The 24,110-nt window shown below is 43.8% G+C and overlaps 2 protein-coding genes across 10 annotated transcripts in view; one reads left to right on the top strand and one right to left on the bottom strand.

Annotated features, from left to right (window-relative positions):
* The window catches only part of LOC126378827 (zinc finger protein 624-like), a 56,920-nt gene extending 33,717 nt beyond the window's left edge, over window positions 1-23,203 (top strand). For 2 of the 4 annotated variants that reach the window (XM_050027252.1, XM_050027254.1), the window contains exon 13: window positions 3,776-5,469. In XM_050027252.1, coding sequence (XP_049883209.1) covers window positions 3,776-4,171 — 396 coding nt within the window. In that variant the 3' untranslated portion in view covers window positions 4,172-5,469. Of the gene's footprint in view, window positions 1-3,775; window positions 5,470-16,200; window positions 17,114-23,175 lie in introns of those variants that run through there. The other 2 variants (XR_007568145.1, XM_050027255.1) reach the window with 2 other exon arrangements.
* Window positions 17,781-24,110, bottom strand: part of LOC126379011 (uncharacterized) — a 113,598-nt gene continuing 107,268 nt past the window's right edge. For 2 of the 6 annotated variants that reach the window (XR_007568213.1, XM_050027589.1), the window contains exons 2-3: window positions 19,488-19,637; window positions 17,781-18,327 (exon numbers count right to left, since the gene is read on the bottom strand). Coding sequence is in view for 2 of the 6 variants with exons in the window: in XM_050027589.1 (XP_049883546.1) it covers window positions 18,151-18,327; window positions 19,488-19,637 (327 nt within the window). In the remaining 4 variants the exon portion in view is untranslated. Of the gene's footprint in view, window positions 18,328-18,543; window positions 18,631-19,487; window positions 19,638-21,958; window positions 22,108-23,357; window positions 23,414-24,110 lie in introns of those variants that run through there. The other 4 variants (XR_007568214.1, XR_007568212.1, XR_007568215.1 and 1 more) reach the window with 4 other exon arrangements.

The following is a 24,110-nucleotide window of genomic DNA, read 5'->3' as shown; positions in this document are numbered from 1 at the left end:
GTCATTGTCCGTAGTGACTAGCCATTCTCCACAGTGACCGGTCAAAGTCCGAAGTGACCGGCCAATGTCCGTAGTGACCGGTCAATGTCTGAAGTGAACGGTCAAAGTCCGAAGTGGTCATTGTCCGTAGTGACTAGCCATTCTCCACAGTGACCGGTCAAAGTCCGAAGTGATCGGTCAATGTCCGAAGTGAACGGTCATTGTCCGTAGTGACTGGCCATTCTCCACAGTGACCGGTCAAAGTCCGAAGTGAACGGTCAATGTCCGAAGTGACCGGTCAATGTCCGAAGTGGTCATTGTCCGTAGTGACTGGTCATTCTCCACAGTGACCGGTCAATGTCTGAAGTAAACGGTCAAAGTCCGAAGTGAACGGTCAATGCCCGAAGTGAACGGTCAATGTCCGAAATTACTGGTCAATGTCTGAAGTGAACGGTCAAAGTCCGAAGTGAACGGTCAATGTCCGAAGTGAACGGTCAATGTCCGAAATTACTGGTCAATGTCCGAAGTGGTCATTGTCCGTAGTGACTGGCCATTCTCCACAGTGACCGGTCAAAGTCCGAAGTGACCGGTCAATGTCCGAAGTGACCGGTCAAAGTCCGAAGTGACCGGTCAATGACCGAAGTGACCGGTCAATGCCCGAAGTGGTCAATGTCCGTAGTGACTGGTCATTCTCCATAGTGACCGGTCAAAATCCCAAGTGACCGGTCAGTGTTCGAAGTGGTCAATGTCTGAAATTACTGGTCATTGTCCGTAGTGACTGGTCATTCTCCGTAGTGACCGGGCAATGTCCGAAGTGAACGGTCAATGTCCGAAGTGACCGGTCAATGTCCGAAGTGGTCATTGTCCGTAGTGACTGGTCATTCTCCACAGTGACCGGTCAATGTCCGAAGTGAACGGTCAAAGTCCGAAGTGAACGGTCAAAGTCCGAAGTGAACGGTCAATGTCCGAAGTGAACGGTCAGTGTCCGAAATTGCTGGTCAATGTCCGAAGTGGTCATTGTCCGTAGTGACTGACTGGCCAATCTCCACAGTGACCGGTCAATGTCCGAAGTGACCGGGTAATGTCCGAAGTGACCGGTCAATGCCCGAAGTGGTTAATGTCTGAAATTACTGGTCAATGTCCGAAGTGGTCATTGTCCGTAGTGACTAGCCATTCTCCACAGTGACCGGTCAAAGTCCGAAGTGACCGGTCAATGTCCGAAGTGATCGGTCAATGTCCGAAGTGAACGGTCAATGTCCGAAGTGGTCATTGTCCGCAGTGACTGGCCATTCTCCACAGTGACCGGTCAAAGTCCGAAGTGGTCAATGTCTGAAATTAGTGGTCATTGTCCGTAGTGACAGGTCAATATCCGAAGTGAACGGTCAATGTCCGAAGTGGTCATTGTCCGTAGTGACTAGCCATTCTCCACAGTGACCGGTCAAAGTCCGAAGTGGTCAATGTCTGAAATTAGTGGTCATTGTCCGTAGTGACCGGTCAATGTCCGAAGTGAACGGTCAATGTCCTAAGTAGTCAATGTCCGAAATTACTGGTCAATGTCCGAAGTGGTCATTGTCCGTAGTGACTGGCCATTCTCCACAGTGACCGACCAAAGTCCGAAGTGACCGGTCAGTGTCTGAAGTGACCGGTCAATGTCCGAAGTGAACGGTCAATGTCCGAAGTGACCGGTCAGTGTCCGAAGTGAACGGTCAATGTCCGAAGTGGTCATTGTCCGTAGTGACTAGCCATTCTCCACAGTGACCGGTCAAAGTCCGAAGTGGTCAATGTCTGAAATTAGTGGTCATTGTCCGTAGTGACCGGTCAATGTCCGAAGTGAACGGTCAATGTCCGAAGTGGTCATTGTCCGTAGTGACTGGCCATTCTCCACAGTGACCGACCAAAGTCCGAAGTGACCGGTCAATGTCCGAAGTGACCGGTCAATGTCCGAAGTGAACGGTCAATGTCCGAAGTGACCGATCAGTGTCCGAAGTGGTCAATGTCTGAAATTAGTGGTCATTGTCCGTAGTGGCCGGTCAATGTCCGAAGTGAACGGTCAATGTCCGAAGTGGTCATTGTCCGTAGTGACTAGCCATTCTCCACAGTGACCGGTCAAAGTCCGAAATGACCGGTCAATGTCCGTAGTGACTGGTCATTCTCCACAGTGGGCGGTTAATGTCAGAAGTGAACGGTCAATGTCTGAAGTGGTCAACATCTGAAATTACTGGTCAATGTCCAAAGAGGTCATTGTCCGTAGTGACTGGCCATTCTCCACAGTGACCGGTCAAAGTCCGAAGTGAACGGTCAATGTCCGAAGTGAACGGTCAATGTCCGAAGTGGTCAGTGTCCGTAGTGACTGGTCATTCTCCACAGTGACCGGTCAATGTCCGAAGTGGTCATTGTCCGTAGTGACTAGCCATTCTCCACAGTGACCGGTCAAAGTCCGAAGTGACCAGTCAATGTCCATAGTGACCGGTCAATGTCTGAAGTGAACGGTCAAAGTCCGAAGTGAACGGTCAATGCCCGAAGTGAACGGTCAATGTCCGAAATTACTGGTCAATGTCTGAAGTGAACGGTCAAAGTCCGAAGTGAACGGTCAATGTCCGAAGTGAACGGTCAATGTCCGAAATTACTGGTCAATGTCCGAAATGATCGGTCAATGTCCGAATTGAACGGTCAATATCCGAAGTGGTCATTGTCCGTAGTGACTAGCCATTCTCCACAGTGACCGGTCAAAGTCCGAAGTGACCGGTCAATGTCGGAAGTGATCGGTCAATGTCCGAAGTGAACGGTCATTGTCCGTAGTGACTGGCCATTCTCCACAGTGACCGGTCAAAGTCCGAAGTGAACGGTCAATGTCCGAAGTGACCGGTCAATGTCCGAAGTGGTCATTGTCCGTAGTGACTGGTCATTCTCCACAGTGACCGGTCAATGTCTGAAGTGAACGGTCAAAGTCCGAAGTGAACGGTCAATGCCCGAAGTGAACGGTCAATGTCCGAAATTACTGGTCAATGTCTGAAGTGAACGGTCAAAGTCCGAAGTGAACGGTCAATGTCCGAAGTGAACGGTCAATGTCCGAAATTACTGGTTAATGTCCGAAGTGGTCATTGTCCGTATTGACTGGCCATTCTCCACAGTGACCGGTCAAAGTCCGAAGTGAACGGTCAATGTCCGAAGTGTTCATTGTCCGTAGTGACTGGTCATTCTCCACAGTGACCGGTCAATGTCCGAAGTGAACGGCAAAGTCCGAAGTGAACGGTCAATGTCCGAAGTGAACGATCAATGTCCGAAATTACTGGTCCGAAGTGGTCATTGTCCGTAGTGACTGGCCATTCTCCACAGTGACCGGTCAAAGTCCGAAGTGACCGGTCAATGTCCGAAGTGACCGGTCAATGTCCGAAATTACTGGTCAATGTCCGAAGTGGTCATTGTCCGTAATGACTGGCCATTCTCCACAGTGACCGGTCAAAGTCCGAAGTGACCGGTCAGTGTCCAAAGTGGTCAGTGTCCGAAGTGGTCAATGTCTGAAATTACTGGTCAGTGTCCGAAGTGGTCCTTGTCCGTAGTGACTGGTCATTCTCCATAGTGACCGGTCAATGTCCCAAGTGACCGGTCAGTGTCCGAAGTGGTCAATGTCTGAAATTACTGGTCATTGTCCGTAGTGAGTGGTAATTCTCCATAGTGACCGGTCAATGTCCGATGCAACCGGTCGTTCTCCATAGTTGAGCGATGCATATATTTGAATTTGCATTTTGAATATATTTTAACATAGTTTTTTAAACGACATTTCTTTTACTTTCAGGTATTCCAACATTTCTACTACTTAGAGGAACATCTGAAGAGTCACGGCTCGAAAATAGCTATTGAGGACGACACGAAAGCCGAAGACAAGAAGCACATATGCCCCGTTTGCAATAAAGGCTTTAAACTCCACTATTACTTGAAACTACACAGTTTTACACACAGCAAGGAAAAACCGTACATTTGCCAACAGTGTGGCAAAGGATTTATCACAAAAGGTAAGTTGAAAAGACATCTAGAGACCCATTCGGGTCTCAAAAAGTACCAATGTCATATCTGTTACAAGTTCTTCACGAGACCGAGCTATTTAAGGATCCACGTGAGAACTATACACGGCACGCAAGATTACAATTTCAGGCTAGATAAACCGTTTCTCGCTGGACAACATGGTGGATAGTGCTACCAAAATATCGATAGATTGACTGTCGATAGATGACCTTGAAAATCATACAGGGCGGTGACATCGTAACGAAAACTTTGAGGGATGATTCAGACCATGATTCTGAGTGGAACCAAGTGGAATTTTCCGCCTCTTGCCTCTCACTTTGAGGTCGCAGGTTCGAATCTAGCACAGGCCTAAATTGATCGAATTCATGTTTGGGTCATAAATAATTATCACGTGCTCAGACGTAGTCGTTACATGAGTCATGTCAGGGGCCTTTGGCGGCTCAATAGTGACCCTGACAATAGGTTTGATGAGGTTGCTAATCCACCTCACAACCCACACGATAGAAGAAGCGGTGAAGGAAAACATCGTGAAGAAACCCACATACCCGAGAAATGCGCTTCGGAGGTATGTGACTTAAACTGTATTGGGCTGGTGTTCCCTTCGCGGGTTGGAAGACGGGACCTAGTAAAAATTTTGGAGCAGTTTTATTGTTAATTTACAGTGTATGTGACACTGTATCGAATAATGAGGGAAATAAAAAAAGAAACGACAAAAACAAAATTGGAAAATTTCGCTTCATATTGACGGCCTCCGTGGTCCAGTGGTTGAGCGTTGTGCTCACGATCCGGAGGTCCCGGGTTCGAATCCCGGTGGGGACAAATAACAAAAATCACTCGGTGTTCCCTTGTTTGGTTAGGACATTGCAGGCTGATCACCTGATTGCGAAAGTAAGATGATCCGAGCTTCGGAAGGCACGTTAAGCCGTTGGTTACTACTTACTGATGTAATTACGTAGTCGTAACTTCAGTCACGTCAGGGGCCTTTGGCGGCTCATATAGTAACCCTGACACCAGGGTTGATGAAGTTGGTAATACAACTGAACACGATAGAAGAAATCTTGATATTAACTCAGAATCATGGTTTGAATCATTCCCCGAAAGTTCGGTGCAACCAACACCCTGTATAGAAGAGGTTAAAGAGGCCACATTGAAGCAATTCATCTCAAACGCAATATTGCTATTCGACATGTGTTGTGTTGTCACTGCCCACTTACTTATTATATGCGCTGTTATGTCAAATTGCAATATTGCTTTTAAAAGAATAATACTACGTATAGAACGGTAACTCTACCCCCCGCACCAATTTGTGTCGGGTGCCAACCTCACCCCCTCTGGGTCTTACTTTAGTCTAAAATGGCCGTACGCCAATAGAGAGCGCTCAGGCGGCTTATTAAAAAAATATATACAGGGTGTTAGTGACATCGTAACGAAAACTTTGAGGGGTGATTGAGGCCATGATTCTGAGATGATATCAAGTGGAATTTTTCGTCGCAAAATTCATGATTTTTTTTTTAGTTTTTTAAAATTATTTTCAATTCTATACTTTTGCAATGGAAAATTCCACTTGATATTAACTCAGAATAATCAGCTGAATCATCCCCCTCAGTATTCGTTACGATGTCACTTACACCCCGCACAAGTACATACGGTAGCCATACAAGTAGGTATGGGTGTTAATGACACCGCAACGAATACTGAGGGGGATGGTTCAGATCATGATTCTGAGTTGATGTCAAGTGGAATTTTCAGTCTGAATATTCATGAAAATTTTTGTGTTTTTTTTTAATTATTTTCAGTTCTATACTTTTGCGACGGAAAATTCCACTTGATATTATCTCAGAATCATGGCCTCAATCACCCCTCAAAGTTTTCGTTACAATGTCACTAACACCCTGTATATATTAAAATTATAAAAAGTGATAATAATGGTTTATCTTACCTCTGATTTAGCGGGTTCTAGAATAAATGGTGGAGGTATTTTTTTATATCACATGGCAACACTGAGTGGCTTTTTAGCTTTTTTCTGTAATATTAATTAGGATGGCAACTCAGATGCAATTTGTTTTTTAAGGAAATTATTTTTTAGGCAAATTTCCAAGTAGCATTTTTTTAAATCAAAGACCTTGAAGAAGTTCTTGATGTGTTGCCATCCTAAAATAACATCGAAGTCGGCCAGTGTTGCCAACGTTAAAATAATTGTAGGTGGTAATTAGGACTCCGAGAAACTAAAATCATGACCAATATCCTTACCCACCAGTATTGTCTACCGGTTGAGGTCACGTCGGAGTATATCTACCTGGGGCATAAGATCACGCTAGGCAGCGAAAACCAAACCGCAGAAGTGGAGAAACGAGTCGCTCGGGCGTGGGCATCCTTCGGCGCCAACGCAAGTATATTACGTAGCAAGATGTCAATGCACTTAAAACGAAGAGTCTTTGAGCAATGTGTTCTGCCAGTATTCGTATACGGAGCCGAGACCATGACCCTAACTGAGAAATCCGCAGAGAATCTCCGTGTTGCTCAAAGAGCAATGGAAAGAGCTATGCTCGGCATTTCCTTACGGGACCGGAAGAGAAATACTTGGGTTCGATCTAAAACCAAGGTTAGGGATGTGGTAAAAGTAATTGCCGAACGCAAGTGGAGATGGGCGGGACACATTGCTCGAATGAGCAAGGAAAGATGGACCCGGAGATTGTTAGAGTGGCGCCCACGAGCATTCACAAGACCGAGAGGAAGACCACCAATGAGATGGAAGGACGACATTGTCCGGCACGCAGGATATGGCTGGATGTCGATAGCCCAGGATCGTCGGAAATGGAAAAACATGGAAGAGGCCTACGTCCAAAATTGGATATAAATTTAGGCTGATATAGATAGATAGATAGGTAATTAGGAAAAAATATTATGCATTGTTCGAATGAATTACTTAAAAAATGGTTTGAATTTTGATGTTGTATAGTGTAAATATAGTTAAGTTTATTTTTAATTATGAAAATTTATACTTATTGGTTTTGCTAATTTCACTGTTAATTAAAAAAAATCATCTTAAGTTTTAATTGTGAAATTTTGAGATAAGGCAAAGGTTGATAGCCCGATTCCTGCAGACACCTCCTAATTTTACGTTAAGTTATACCTGTCATTTTCTTATCCACCGAAAAGGAAAGGGACGGATGATTGACAGCCCTTATTAGGAAGAATGAGTAAATGAATGAATAACCCGGGCGAATCGAAATTTTATGCCTGTCGATTACCCGTCCCTTTCTTTTTCAACGGATAAGAAAATGACAGGTATAACTTAAAATAAAATTAGATGGTGTTTGCAGGAATTAGCACCATTGTTTTGGTTATTTTACACTGGTACTAATTCCTACAGACGCCAGGTGTAACTTAAAATAAATTTAGGAGGTGTCTACAGGAATCGGGACCAGTGTGGAGAACTATCAAAATTTAGGAACACCCAACAGTGCTTCTGCATTTGAACTTGTTTTTATCCTCATACCTTGCAGGGTGGGCAGATAGTGTACAGTCATGAGCAATATAATGTACCCACTTTAGGACTCTGTCGCACTAACATATCTGACATTTAGTGAGACTTACAGTTCAATTTGTCAAAAAAGTTAATGTGACATGGTACCAAAATGTATACATATTAATGCTCGTGACCGTAAGTATAGAACTCTGCTATTGTTAATAATGTTTAGTTTTTTTTTCTTTGGTGGTGTATTGTGTAAAGGTTGTTGATTTTGTACAAAAAATAAAATGATGAAGCGTTAGTTTTGAATTTGTAGTTTTATTTTTTACCCAGTTTTAAAAAGAACCGTGGTAGCCCAGTTGGTAGAACGCTTGCCTCTCACTTTGAGGTCGCAGGCTCGAATCCCAGTACAGGCCTAAGACTTTGGGTTTAATTTTCGGATTCATGTTTGGATCATAAATGATTAACACGTGCTCAGCGGTGAAGGAAAACATCGTGAGGAAACCCACATACCCGAGAAATGCGTTTTGTAATGTGACCTAACCTGTATTGGGCTGGTTTTCCCTTCGCGGGTTGGAAGGTCAGACAGGCATTCGCTTCTGTACAAACCGAACCTGTCAAATCTTTAAGTTAGGTAAGCGGACTCTGTGAGAAACAGAATAACGCTATGCTGGTGATTTATTTACTCATTTTATTCCGTATTTTAAAGTAAAGTTAGAAAGGACACAATCCGTCAATTTTAATGACAAGCCTTTTACATAAAACGCATGTATTAGCATTAACAATTATACAATAGATTTAACAAACAATACTTCAATAGAAAAAATCACAAAATATTTTACTTTTTAAATGAACTCCGAATTATAGAATTTGAACTGAACATTTTGATTTTGAATCAACCGTAACGGCGGCTTTGACCACAAGACACTGAAACTTTTATTCTAAGGGTGGTATTAATAAACTAATCTCAGCTTCGAGACTGTCCTCAAGATCATGTCAATTTCACAGTTCTCATATAAAAACAGAGACTTGAGCATGATCTTGAGGGCAGTCTCAGCTGAGATTAGTTTATTAATACCACTCTTAGATGTTGTTCAAAGTGCAGTGTACAGTCATGAGCAATATAATGTCCCACTTTAGGACTCTGTCGCACTAACACATTTGACATTTAGTGAGACTTACAGTTCAATTTGTCAAAAAAGTTAATGTGACGCGGTACCAAAGTGCATATTAATGCTCGTGACCGTACGGCGACCATAAACGTTTGCCTTTTAGAGACATTTCTCAATTTTGTGGTAGAATTTACGGACATGCCTATAGGCGAACTTTGCTAATGTATAGACGTCCTTAAACAACCGAATCGTGACGTCACCAAGTTGGCAAAATAAATTACTGAAATTGGTGGTCGGCCTCTTTCCGTGTTGCAGGCACGTTACCATACGGCATATCTGAAAAAAAAAAACACAAAATAACAAGCTTATTTGAAAGAAAGAAAGAAAGAAACATTTATTATTTAGGACACCACAGACACGGATTACATATATATACATTATAATGACATCACATCAGAAGTCAACGCACACACGAAATATTTTCTATATAGAAACATGGAAAACGAACATAGAAACTTATACCTAAATTAAAATGTGACGTCATGTCGGCTTACCCATGTGTAGTGGATGGTGTGTGTGTCCGTAGTGACTGGTCATTCTCCACAGTGACCGGTCAATGTCCGAAGTGAACGGTCAAAGTCCGAAGTGAACGGTCAAAGTCCGAAGTGAACGGTCAATGTCCGAAGTGAACGGTCAATGTCCGAAATTACTGGTCAATGTCCGAAGTGGTCATTGTCCGTAGTGACTGGCCATTCTCCACAGTGACCGGTCAAAGTCCGAAGTGACCGGTCAATGTCCGAAGTGAACGGTCAATGTCCGAAATTACTGGTCAATGTCCGAAGTTGTCATTGTCCGTAGTGACTGGCCGTTCTCCACAGTGACCGGTCAAAGTCCGAAGTGAACGGTCAATGTCCGAAGTGAACGGTCAATGTCCGAAATTACTGGTCAATGTCCGAAGTGGTCATTGTCCGTAGTGACTGGCCTATCTCCACAGTGACCGGTCAATGTCCGAAGTGACCGGGTAATGTCCGAAGTGACCGGTCAATGTCCGAAGTAACCGGTCAGTGTCCAAAGTGAACGGTCAATGCCCGAAGTGGTTAATGTCTGAAATTACTGGTCAATGTCTGAAGTGGTCCTTGTCCGTAGTGACTGGTCATTCTCCATAGTGACCGGTCAAAGTCCGAAGTGAACGGTCAATGTCCGAAGTGGTCATTGTCCGTAGTGACTAGTCAATGTCCGAAGTGGTCAATGTCTAAAATTACTGGTCAATGTCCGAAGTGGTCATTGTCCGTAGTGACTGGTCATTCTCCACAGTGACCGGTCAATGTCCGAAGTGAACGGTCAAAGTCCGAAGTGAACGGTCAAAGTCGGAAGTGAACGGTCAATGTCCGAAGTGAACGGTCAATGTCCGAAATTACTGGTCAATGTCCTAAGTGGTCATTGTCCGTAGTGACTGGCCATTCTCCACAGTGACCGGTCAAAGTCCGAAGTGACCGGTCAATGTCCGAAGTGAACGGTCAAAGTCCGAAGTGAACGGTCAAAGTCCGAAGTGAACGGTCAATGTCCGAAGTGAACGGTCAATGTCCGAAATTACTGGTCAATGTCCGAAGTGGTCATTGTCCGTAGTGACTGGCCAATCTCCACAGTGACCGGTCAATGTCCGAAGTGACCGGGTAATGTCCGAAGTGACCGGTCAATGTCCGAAGTAACCGGTCAGTGTCCAAAGTAAACGGTCAATGCCCGAAGTGGTTAATGTCTGAAATTACTGGTCAATGTCTGAAGTGGTCCTTGTCCGTAGTGACTGGTCATTCTCCATAGTGACCGGTCAAAGTCCGAAGTGAACGGTCAATGTCCGAAGTGGTCATTGTCCGTAGTGACTAGTCAATGTCCGAAGTGGTCAATGTCTAAAATTACTGGTCAATGTCCGAAGTGGTCATTGTCCGTAGTGACTGGTCATTCTCCACAGTGACCGGTCAATGTCCGAAGTGAACGGTCAAAGTCCGAAGTGAACGGTCAAAGTCGGAAGTGAACGGTCAATGTCCGAAGTGAACGGTCAATGTCCGAAATTACTGGTCAATGTCCGAAGTTGTCATTGTCCGTAGTGACTGGCCATTCTCCACAGTGACCGGTCAATGTCCGAAGTGACCGGTCAATGTCCGAAGTGACCGGTCAATGTCCAAAGTGAACGGTCAATGTCCGAAGTGACCGGTCAATGTCCGAAGTGGTCAATGTCTGAAATTACTGGTCATTCTCATTCTCCATAGTGACCGGTCAATGTCCGAAGTGAACGGTCAATGCCCGAAGTGGTCAATGTCTGAAATTACTGGTCAATGTCCGAAGTTGTCATTGTCCGTAGTGACTGGCCATTCTCCACAGTGACTGGTAAAATCCCAAGTGACCGGTCAGTGTTCGAAGTGGTCAATGTCTGAAATTACTGGTCATTGTCCGTAGTGACTGGTCATTCTCCGTAGTGACCGGCCAATGTCCAAAGTGAATGGTCAATGTCCGAAGTGACCGGTCAATGTCCGAAGTGGTCAATGTCTGAAATTATTGGTCATTGTCATTCTCCACAAAGTGACCGGTCAATGCCCGAAGTGGTCATTGTCCGTAGTGACTGGCCATTCTCCACAGTGACCGGTCAAAGTCCGAAGTGAACGGTCAATGTCCGAAGTCACCGGTCAATGTCCGAAGTGAACGGTCAATGTCCGAAGTGAACGGTCAATGTCCGAAATTATAGGTCAATGTCCGAAGTTGTCATTGTCCGTAGTGACTGGTCATTCTCCACAGTGACCGGTCAATGTCCGAAGTGAACGGTCAAAGTCCAAAGTGAACGGTCAAAGTCCGAAGTGAACGGTCAATGTCCGAAGTGAACGGTCAATGTCCGAAATTACTGGTCAATGTCCGAAGTGGTCATTGTCCGTAGTGACTGGCCATTCTCCACAGTGACCGGTCAAAGTCCGAAGTGAACGGTCAAAGTCCGAAGTGAACGGTCAAAGTCGGAAGTGAACGGTCAATGTCCGAAGTGAACGGTCAAAGTCCAAAGTGAACGGTCAAAGTCCGAAGTGACCGGTCAATGTCCAAAGTGAACGGTCAATGTCCGAAGTGACCGGTCAATGTCCGAAGTGGTCAATGTCTGAAATTACTGGTCATTCTCATTCTCCATAGTGACCGGTCAATGCCCGAAGTGGTCAATGTCTGAAATTACTAGTCAATGTCCGAAGTTGTCATTGTCCGTAGTGACTGGCCATTCTCCACAGTGACCGGTCAAAGTCCAAAGTGAACGGTCAATATCCGAAGTCACCGGTCAATGTCCGAAGTGAACGGTTAATGTCCGAAGTGACCGGTCAATGTTCGAAGCGACCGGTCAATGTCCGAAGTGGTCATTGTCCGTAGTGACTGGCCATTCTCCACAGTGACCGGTCAATGTCCGAAGTGGTCATTGTCCGTAGTGACTGGTCATTCTCCACAGTGACCGGTCAATGTCCGAAGTGAACGGTCAATGTCCGAAGTGAACGGTCAATGTCCGAAATTGCTGGTCAATGTCCGAAGTGGTCATTGTCCGTAGTGACTGGCCAATCTCCACAGTGACCGGTCAATGTCCGAAGTGACCGGGTAATGTCCGAAGTGACCGGTCAATGTCCGAAGTTACCGGGTAATGTCCGAAGTGACCGGTCAATGTCCGAAGTAACCGGTCAGTGTCCAAAGTGAACGGTCAATGCCCGAAGTGGTTAATGTCTGAAATTACTGGTCAATGTCTGAAGTGGTCCTTGTCCGTAGTGACTGGTCATTCTCCATAGTGACCGGTCAAAGTCCGAAGTGACCGGTCAATGTCCGAAGTGACCGGTCAATGTCCGAAGTGGTCAATGTCTGAAATTACTGGTCATTCTCATTCTCCATAGTGACCGGTCAATGCCCGAAGTGGTCAATGTCTGAAATTACTAGTCAATGTCCGAAGTTTTCATTGTCCGTAGTGACTGGCCATTCTCCACAGTGACCGGTCAAAGTCCGAAGTAACCGGTCAGTGTCCAAAGTAAACGGTCAATGCCCGAAGTGGTTAATGTCTGAAATTACTGGTCAATATCTGAAGTGGTCCTTGTCCGTAGTGACTGGTCATTCTCCATAGTGACCGGTCAATGTCCGAAGTGGTCATTGTCCGTAGTGACTAGTCAATGTCCGAAGTAATCAATGTCTAAAATTACTGGTCAATGTCCGAAGTGGTCATTGTCCGTAGTGACTGGCCAATCTCCACAGTGACCGGTCAATGTCCGAAGTGACCGGGTAATGTCCGAAGTGACCGGTCAATGTCCGAAGTAACCGGTCAGTGTCCAAAGTGAACGGTCAATGCCCGAAGTGGTTAATGTCTGAAATTACTGGTCAATGTCTGAAGTGGTCCTTGTCCGTACTGACTGGTCATTCTCCATAGTGACCGGTCAAAGTCCGAAGTGACCGGTCAATGTCCGAAGTGACCGGTCAATGTCCAAAGTGAACGGTCAATGTCCGAAGTGACCGGTCAATGTCCGAAGTGGTCAATGTCTGAAATTACTAGTCAATGTCCGAAGTTGTCATTGTCCGTTGTGACTGGCCATTCTCCACAGTGACCGGTCAAAGTCCGAAGTGACCGGTCAATGTCCGAAGTGAACGGTCAATGTCCGAAATTACTGGTCAATGTCCGAAGTTGTCATTGTCCGTAGTGACTGGCCATTCTCCACAGTGACCGGTCAAAGTCCGAAGTGACCGGTCAATGTCCGAAGTGACCGGTCAATGTCCGAAGTGGTCAATGTCTGAAATTACTGGTCATTCTCATTCTCCATAGTGACCGGTCAATGCCCGAAGTGGTCATTGTCCGTAGTGACTGGCCATTCTCCACAGTGACCGGTCAAAGTCCGAAGTGACCGGTCAATGTCCGAAGTGACCGGTCAATGTCCGAAGTAACTGGTCAGTGTCCAAAGTAAACGGTCAATGCCCGAAGTGGTTAATGTCTGAAATTACTGGTCAATGTCTGAAGTGGTCCTTGTCCGTAGTGACTGGTCATTCTCCATAGTGACCGGTCAAAGTCAGAAGTGAACGGTCAATGTCCGAAGTGGTCATTGTCCGTAGTGACTAGTCAATGTCCGAAGTGGTCAATGTCTAAAATTACTGGTCAATGTCCGAAGTGGTCATTGTCCGTAGTGACTGGTCATTCTCCACAGTGACCGGTCAATGTCCGAAGTGAACGGTCAAAGTCCGAAGTGAACGGTCAATGTCCGAAGTGAACGGTCAATGTCCGAAATTGCTGGTCAATGTCCGAAGTGGTCATTGTCCGTAGTGACTGGCCAATCTCCACAGTGACCGGTCAATGTCCGAAGTGACCGGGTAATGTCCGAAGTGACCGGTCAATGTCCGAAGTGACCGGGTAATGTCCGAAGTAACCGGTCAGTGTCCAAAGTGAACGGTCAATGCCCGAAGTGGTTAATGTCTGAAATTACTGGTCAATGTCTGAAGTGGTCCTTGTCCGTAGTGACTGGTCATTCTCCATAGTGACCGGTCAAAGTCCGAAGTGACCGGTCAATGTCCGAAGTGACCGGTCAATGTCCAAAGTGAACGGTCAATGTCCGAAGTGACCGGTCAATGTCCGAAGTGGTCAATGTCTGAAATTACTGGTCATTCTCATTCTCCATAGTGACCGGTCAAAGTCCGAAGTGACCGGTCAATGTCCGAAGTGACCGGTCAATGCCCGAAGTGGTCAACGTCCGTAGTGACTGGTCATTCTCCATAGTGACCGGTCAAAATCCCAAGTGACCGGTCAGTGTTCGAAGTGGTCAATGTCTGAAATTACTGGTCATTGTCCGTAGTGACTGGTCATTCTCCGTAGTGACCGGCCAATGTCCGAAGTGACCGGTCAATGTCCGAAGTGACCGGTCAATGTCCGAAGTGGTCATTGTCCGTAGTGACTGGTCATTCTCCACAGTGACCGGTCAATGTCCGAAGTGAACGGTCAAAGTCCGAAGTGAACGGTCAAAGTCCGAAGTGAACGGTCAATGTCCGAAGTGAACGGTCAATGTCCGAAATTACTGGTCAATGTCCGAAGTGGTCATTGGCCGTAGTGACTGGCCATTCTCCACAGTGACCGGTCAAAGTCCGAAGTGACCGGTCAATGTCCGAAGTGAACGGTCAATGTCCGAAATTACTGGTCAATGTCCGAAGTTGTCATTGTCCGTAGTGACTGGCCGTTCTCCACAGTGACCGGTCAAAGTCCGAAGTGACCGGTCAATGTCCGAAGTGGTCATTGTCCGTAGTGACTGGCTATTCTCCACAGTGATCGGTCAAAGTCCGAAGTGAACGGTCAATGTCCGAAGTGACCGGTCAGTGTCCGAAGTGAACGGTTAATGTCCGAAGTGACCGGTCAATGTGGTGACCAGTCGCGACCGGCCAATGTCCAAAGTGAATGGTCAATGTCCGAAGTGACCGGTCAATGACCGAAGTGGTCATTGTCCGTAGTGACTGGTCATTCTCCACAGTGACCGGTCAATGTCCGAAGTGAACGGTCAAAGTCCGAAGTGAACGGTCAATGTCCGAAGTGAACGGTCAATGTCCGAAATTATTGGTCAATGTCCGAAGTTGTCATTGTCCGTAGTGACTGGTCATTCTCCACAGTGACCGGTCAATGTCCGAAGTGAACGGTCAAAGTCCAAAGTGAACGGTCAAAGTCCGAAGTGAACGGTCAATGTCCGAAATTACTGGTCAATGTCCGAAGTGGTCATTGTCCGTAGTGACTGGCCATTCTCCACAGTGACCGGTCAAAGTCCGAAGTGACCGGTCAATGTCCGAAGTGAACGGTCAATGTCCGAAATTACTGGTCAATGTCCGAAGTTGTCATTGTCCGTAGTGACTGGCCATTCTCCACAGTGACCCTTCAAAGTCCGAAGTGACCGGTCAATGTCCGAAGTGACCGGTCAATGTCCAAAGTGAACGGTCAATGTCCGAAGTGACCGGTCAATGTCCGAAGTGGTCAATGTCTGAAATTACTGGTCATTCTCATTCTCCATAGTGACCGGTCAATGTCCGAAGTGAACGGTCAATGCCCGAAGTGGTTAATGTCTGAAATTACTGGTCAATGTCTGAAGTGGTCCTTGTCCGTAGTGACTGGTCATTCTCCATAGTGACCGGTCAAAATCCCAAGTGACCGGTCAGTGTTCGAAGTGGTCAATGTCTGAAATTACTGGTCATTGTCCGTAGTGACTGGTCATTCTCCGTAGTGACCGGCCAATGTCCAAAGTGAATGGTCAATGTCCGAAGTGACCGGTCAATGTCCGAAGTGGTCAATATCTGAAATTATTGGTCATTGTCATTCTCCATAGTGACCGGTCAATGTCCGAAGTGAACGGCCAATGTCCGAAGTGGTCAATGTCTGAAATTACTGGTCATTGTCCGTAGTAACTGGTCACTCTCCACAGTGACCGGTCAATGTCCGAAGTGAACGGTCAGTGTCCGATGTGACCGGTCAATGTCCATAGTGACCGGTCAATGTCCGATGCAACCGGTCATTCTCCATAGTTGAGCGATGCATATATTTGAATTTGCATTTTGAATATATTTTAACATATTTTTTTTAAACGACATTTCTTTTACTTTCAGGTATTCCAACATTTCTACTACTTAGAGGAACATCTGAAGAGTCACGGCTCGAAAATAGCTATTGAGGACGACACGAAAGCCGAAGACAAGAAGCACATATGCCCCGTTTGCAATAAAGGCTTTAAACTCCACTATCTCCGGACATCGACCGGTCACTGTGGAGAATGACCAGTCCCTTTCTTTTTCAACGGATAAGAAAATGACAGGTATAACTTAAAATAAAATTAGATGGTGTTTGCAGGAATTAGCACCATTGTTTTGGTTATTTTACACTGGTACTAATACCTACAGACGCCATCTAATTTTATTTTAAGTTATACCTGTCATTTTCTTATCCCTTGAAAAAGAAAGGGACGGGTAATCGCCAAGCATAAAATTTATGGAACACACGCCAATTTTAAGCATAAATCTAAAACCGTCTAAAAATTTTACATCGGCCAATAATCCGACGGACTCAAGTAGACAGCACGTCAAACGGATTGCGTATCAGCGAGATGCCTATTTTATTCGCCCGGGTTATTCATTCGTTTTAAAATTAACTTGTTGACAATCATCCGTCCCTTTCCTTTTCGGCGGATAAGAAAATGACGGGTATAACTTAAAATAAAATTAGGTGTCTGCAGGAATCGGGACCAGTGTGGAGAACTATCAAAATTTAGGAACACCCAACAGTGCTTCTGCATTTGAACTTGTTTTTATCCTCATACCTTGCAGGGTGGGCAGATAGTGTACAGTCATGAGCAATATAATGTTAGGACTCTGTCGCACTAACATGTTTGACATTTAGTGAGACTTACAGTTCAATTTGTCAAAAAAGTTAATGTGACATGGTACCAAAATGTATACATATTAATGCTCGTGACCGTAAGTATAGAACTCTGCTATTGTTAATAATGTTTAGTTTTTTTTTTTGGTGGTGTATTGTGTAAAGGTTGTTAATTTTGTACAAAAAATAAAATGATGAAGCGTTAGTTTTGAATTTGTAGTTTTATTTTTACCCAGTTTTAAAAAGAACCGTGGTAGCCCAGTTGGTAGAACGCTTGCCTCTCACTTTGAGGTCGCAGGTTCGAATCCCAGTACAGGCCTAAACCAATGACTTTGGGTTTAATTTTCGGATTCATGTTTGGATCATAAATGATTAACACGTGCTCAGCGGTGAAGGAAAACATCGTGAGGAAACCCACATACCCGAGAAATGCGTTTTGTAATGTGACCTAACCTGTATTGGGCTGGTTTTCCCTTCGCGGGTTGGAAGGTCAGACAGGCAGTCGCTTCTGTAAAAACCGGACCTGTCAAATCTTCAGGTTAGGTAAGCGGACTCTGTGAGAAACAGAATAACGCTATGCTGGTGATTTATTTACTCATTTTATTCCGTATTTAAAGTAAAGTTAGAAAGGACACAATCCCTCAATTTTAATGACAAGCCTTTTAAATAAAACGCATGTATTAGCATTAACAATTATATAACAGAAGTGACAAACAATACTTCAATAGAAAACTCAAAAATATTTTACTTTTTAAATGAACTCCGAATTATAGAATTTTGGACTGCACATTTTGATTTCGAATCAACCGTAATGGCGGCTTTGACCACAAGACACTGAAACTTGTATTCTAAGGGTGGTATTAATAAACTAATCTCAGCTTCGAGACTGCCCGCAAGATCATGTCAATTTCACAGTTCTCATATAAAAACAGAGACTTGAGCATGATCTTGAGGGCAGTCTCAGCTGAGATTAGTTTATTAATACCACTCTTAGATGTTGTTAAAAGTGGAGTGTACTGTACAGTCATGAGCAATATAATGTACCCACTTTAGGACTCTGTCGCACTAACATATTTGACATTTAGTAAGACTTACAGTTCAATTTGTCAAAAAAGTTAATGTGACGCGGTACCAAAGTGCATATTAATGCTCGTGACCGTACGGCGACCATAAACGTTTGCCTTTTAGAGACATTTCTCAATTTTGTGGTAGAATTTACGGACATGCCTATAGGCGAACTTTGCTAATGTATAGACGTCCTTAAACAACCGAATCGTGACGTCACCAAGTTGGCAAAATAAATTACTGAAATTGGTGGTCGGCCTCTTTCCGTGTTGCAGGCACGTTACCATACGGCATATCTGAAAAAAAAACCACAAATAACAAGCTTATTTGAAAGAAAGAAAGAAAGAAATATTTATTATTTAGGACACCACAGACACGGATTACATATATATACATTATAATGACATCACATCAGAAGTCAACGCACACACGAAATATTTTCTATATAGAAACATGGAAAACGAACATAGAAACTTATACCTAAATTAAAATGTGACGTCATGTCGGCTTACCCATGTGTAGTGGATGGTGTCCCGTATAAAAGGTCCTCACTCAGCTTATGCCGCGGCGTGAGCCGCGACGCTGGTATTCTGTGAGACCTGATTGAGTGAAGTACGGACATCTCGCCACCATATGTATATATACTTACTTACTATTATAGGTTACTTAGATATTTGATCTTCTATCGTGTGGGTTGTGAGGTGGATTACCAATCCCAACAACCCTGGTGTCAGGGTTACTATTGAGCCGCCAAAGGCACCTGACATGGATCATGTAACGACTACATACTTACATCAGTAAGTAGTAACCGGGAGCAACAGCTTAATGTGCCTTCCGATGCACGGATCATCTTACTTTCGGGCAATCAGGTGATCAGCCTGTAATGTCATAACCAAACTAGGGATCACAAAGTGATTTTTGTGATATGTCCCCACCGGGATTTGAACCCGGGACCTCCAGATCACGAGCCTAGCGCTCAACCACTGGACTAACTTTCTTGTAATAATGGAAAGGAGATTGACCAAAAGTGGTCCAAATGTCCACTACTAACACGGCCTATATTACAGAATAGCTTATTAAATACTCAGTAATTAATACTTAGACCGCATTCAAAAATATGCTGATGGTGCTTTCAACAGACGCACCATCTAATCACACACACACTGGCACATCCCTCCTTTGCATGTATGTAAATTATAGTAATAATGTGTAAGCACGGTAGAACAATAAAATAAAAAAGCATAAATTGTTATTGTTACCTACTTTGGAAGAGCGGTGCCTTCTAACACAGGCCCCATTAGCTTAAAAGAAGGCCTCTGGCTGATTGTATTTTGTTTGTTGCCAATAAACATTATTATTATTATTATTAATTTTATTTTAAGTTATATGTCCTGTCATTTTCTTATCCGCCGAAAATAGGACGAGAATAAAAACAATTTACGACAAAAAAGTTTACCTCTGAGAAGTAGTAGAACAGGACTTTGATACAGACACAGCAATCCTGAGCCGTGGTCACAAAAATCTTGCATAGGGTGTCCATGTTTTTAGGTCTTTTGGCTTCCGGACACACTATCTTCGGTATCTTCCGTTTCACCTTCTTTTTCGACTGAAATTTGAATTCAATTGCATATCTTTGAAAGAAAACTTTGGTCGGTAACGAAACGTAATTGTCACGTCAAAAAAGTGAGTCCATAAACAAGGAAGAGCAAAGGACGGCTTTCATCCCCTTAGGGGATGATTTCCAGGGTAAAAAAAAGAAGTCTCCCTTTTTTGACGTGACACGGGAACTAATTGTGAGTCTATAACATAAGGCGGCCTTTAGCAAACCATCCCCTAAGGGGATGAAAAGGAGTTAGGAAAATTGTGAGTTGAACACAGTCCATTGACACATTTTTTGAACATTGTCGATTTAAGATCTTTCTTTTATTTGTCAAGCATCTCACTTACTTCCTTATTTTAACTTAATTTATCGTAGATTTGCCTAATACAGCTTTCACTACTTGGCTGAACAAATGAGGAGCGCAAAGGGCTCTCAATCGGTACAAAAATTTACGACAACAGGCCTGAGGGTGCCCAGTTGGGTGTGGGCGCCGCCTAGGTTGTCGCTTGGCAGTTGCAGTGTGGCGCGGCGCAGTTCGAAAGCGGGCCCGCGTTAAAATTTGGTGTAACGCAGTTCAGAGTTTCTTACATTGCAACTTGCGCGGACCCGCATCCAAACAGCGCTGCTACTGTCCCGCGTTTGGAATGCTGATTCCCTCATTCAGCGCTTACCGCTATCGACTCACTAGGGTCGATTAATTCTTTCAAATATTTTTCCTCTCAGACGACGCCCTGAGCCGAGGTTCGCGCCCAACTGGGCACCCTCAGGCCTGTTGTCTTAAACGTTGTACCGGTTGAGAGCCTTCAGTCCTCCCCATTTGTCCTGCCAAGTAGTTAATGCCATCTGCGGCAAATCTACAATAAGTCCCGACAAAAAGTGTGCTGAAGCCTTAATAGTAAGGACACTGACTGCTTTTCCTTTTCAAATTGTTCTTTGTTGTACTCTAGTCTTATTTGCTTTATTAGGTAACTCTTTTTACATAAGTTTAGCGCCTGTTTACTGCGGAACATCAGCACTGATCCTACTTACCTCAGCCACACGTGCTTTACTCTTTTTATTCTTCAATTTAAATAGAAAATGAAACCCGAGCGTAAATTGGTTCCGTCTGACGCAAGGTATAAATTTGAGTTTTTTCCTTGTAAACAGAGCGATACGCAATCTCTTTCTGAAGTTCTTCCTTGCGCGGTATTCCGTGAATTTTTTTCTAAGCGAACGGGTATTGAATGCCTGCAATAGAGGATCGGGCTTAGAGCTTTTCTGTGTCGCATGGCACTTAATTCCTGTCGGAAAACTCATGACAATGTTAGTTTTTCCCGGATACCGACCCCGCCGGCGTGGTCAACGTTTGCCCACCTTCAGCGCTTACCGCTATCGGCCGATTCTCTCAACCGTAACCTTATTTTTTACCGGGCGAGAGCTCTCAGCGCTTCCCATTTGTCCGCCCAAGTAACACAGAGTGCCAAAAAGTGTGATATAAAATTCTGACGCGTTTACATAAAAAGAAAAGACATAAAGCGGTGTGTGCAAGGAAGAACTTGGTTTTTTTAACAACCAATATTTATTAGGTACTACGCTCGGGTTGCATTATTGCACAAGGACGCTTTAAATGTCCGGGTTCGATTCTCGATGGGGACACTGTCAAAAATCACTTTGCGAAACTGTCCTTTTTTGGCTAGGACATTGCAGACTGAATCACCTGGTTGGTCCAAAAAATTGGGCGTAAGATGTTAACTTCAACTTCAATAATTTTGTCTACACACACACACACACACACACAGCACACGACCCTACAAATAACGATCACAGTGCAGTAATATTTTTTGTTTGAATAAAAGTCACGATTGACGAATGTTAGATAGATGTAATATCCCTCTATGAATCTAAATATATAAAAGGAGAAACTGACTGACTGACATATCAACGCACAGCCTAAACGGCTAAACGTAGGCACTTGAAATTTGGACGGGACGTAGCTTAGGTACCGTAGAGGTGCACTAAGAAAGGAATTCCCGGAATTCCCACGGGAACGGGAATTAGCGGGAAAATCCCTTTGTATGAAAAATCTAAACCGCTTAAGTTAGACGCTTGAAATTTGCCATGCAGGTACCTTAGTTAACTTAGAGCTTAGTTGCAACAGGATATTGAAAAATTCCCACGGAAACGGGAGTTAGCGGGAAGAAACATTTGTATGAAAAAATCTAAACTGCATAAGTTAGATGCTTGAAATTTAATATGCGCTCCCACACACACAAAGATCTTTATTTATAACACGCCACGCGGACGAAGTCGCGGGCAAAAGCTAGTAATTTATAAGAATTTTAGTTTACCCGTCCGCAATAATCCCAGAATGCTTGTCCATACATGCCGTAGTTGGTAGCAACCTGCAAAGCCGCCATGGTGGATAGGGAAATGCGTTCAAACTATCTGTACATAGCTAATTAATTATAATGAATTACGGAAATTTTGCAATAATAAGTGTTTTGGCGTTTCTATTGACAATGGTTGTCAAATTTCTTGTTTTTGAAGAGAAGATTATTTTTGGCTATGGTTTAAAATAAAGAATAACACCATACCATAGAGCAACATGGACCTCTGCGGACCGGAGGGGAGTAGCCATGGCGTTAGTTGCCCATTGGTTGCCTACAATTTGGCCCACAATACAATGCATAAGAGCAACCTCACGGACCTCCTACAAATGTGATATGACATTACTAAACTATGGACCCAACGCCATCTTTTATATAAATTTAACTAGCCAGCCGGGTATTCAAATTCAAAATTTAAAAATATATTTATACAGTAGGTGAATCGTCAATTTTTACATAACGAACGTCTCATCCGCCTAAAACTACTGCAGCTTCTCACAACCTGTATAGCCGGGGAAAAGAAGCTTCAAGAAAAATTTCGGCACAGGGCACTAGACGTTCTTTAAAAAATAAAAATACTTAAACATAAAATATTGTTATACAATTGAGTAATCTAGCTGCCTAATATCAATTCTCAGACAGTATTAAATTATATTGAGCGCTTCGACCAATAAACGATACGAATGCTGTCTACGTAGATGGACGTCAAACGGCTATTGGTCAAAAGCCTCGATAAAATTCGCGCCGCGCGCGACGCGGTTACCGGGCAGAACCAACAGATCCCTTTTAGCACAACATACTGAGAGCGAGTGTGACATTAGTGAGTCAAGTCCAATTTATTAATAAGAACAGATACTTGAGATCAATCTTGAGTTGACACTCGGAACTTGAGATTGGTTTATTAATACGGGCCTTAGAGATAAGCTAGCTTTAAGAACTTTTGTATTCAGCATTTCAGTCTACTAGTAAACGCCTCACAGTGAACACGCATTATGTATTATTTGCCGCCATTCTGAACCCCATAATATAGTCTCACACCCAGTTAGTATCACCACAGTTAGCATAACCCACAGTATTTCGGCAAAATACCGAACAATTAGGTTCATTCACAGTTAGTTGTCAATCACACGTCCCTTTTCTTTTCGGAAAATGACGGGTATAACCTAAAATAAAATTAGGAGGTGTCTGCAGGAATCGGGGCCATTTAGGCCAGGCGCGCACTACGAGTTTTTCGCCACGCGGCAGAAAAGAGCAGTGGCATAATGTCGCACTGTAATACTGCGCCGCGGCGGTGGTTCTGTCGTCAAGTGCGCGCAATACAATTTAAAACTAATTAAAGCACATAATAACGGGTTCTTACCGCGTTTAAATGGGGATATGAGACTCCCGATATTTCGACACTGTTGCAAGTGCCATGATCACGAGATGACTGATGAGATTGGAGTGGAGTAGGTAGATCTATAATTTTCTACGGGCAGACACAAAGACCTTGTATAGATATCTGTCTACCCTCTTTCTTTGCCGCTTGTTTATGTTTTTGAACCGCGTAAACTTAAAACAATTTAAAACTGTTTAGTACAGTATTACAGTGCGACATTATGCCGCTGCTTTTTTCTGCCGCGCGGCGAAAATCTCGTATGGACTAAATTCTAAATTAAATATATGTATTATTTAAAGGCTCGTAAAAAATAAAACACAATTTTCCTTATAAGAAATTTATTGTGTATCAAGCCTGCGTGTTCATCCTTCACATCGTTTGTAGTATAAACAATAACATGTTTTATTAAGTATAATTTGAATATGCTTTGACTTAAAATATATATCATACCATAGTAAAAACTCATTGTTTAATAATTAATTAATTACGTTTTTCATAAAACGAATTTTATGAATGCATTTCCACAAGACACAAAGTGGGACCACTTTGGAAATTTTGGGACCACTTTAGAAATTCTGGGTCGTTTCAAAGTACACTTTAGGAACACAATATTATTTTAGATTATTTTATTACGTTTTCCTCTAAAGTGGTCCCTTATTTTTAAGCTGGCAATGGCAACAAATATATTACTTTCAAATGCATACAATTGGTTCTAATTATTCCAAATTTTAATAA

This window comes from Pectinophora gossypiella, chromosome 27 (assembly GCF_024362695.1).
Source record: "Pectinophora gossypiella chromosome 27, ilPecGoss1.1, whole genome shotgun sequence".
Taxonomy (NCBI): domain Eukaryota; kingdom Metazoa; phylum Arthropoda; class Insecta; order Lepidoptera; family Gelechiidae; genus Pectinophora; species Pectinophora gossypiella.
Note: the sequence above shows the minus strand (reverse complement) of the source record. Positions and strands in the feature narration are given on the sequence as shown.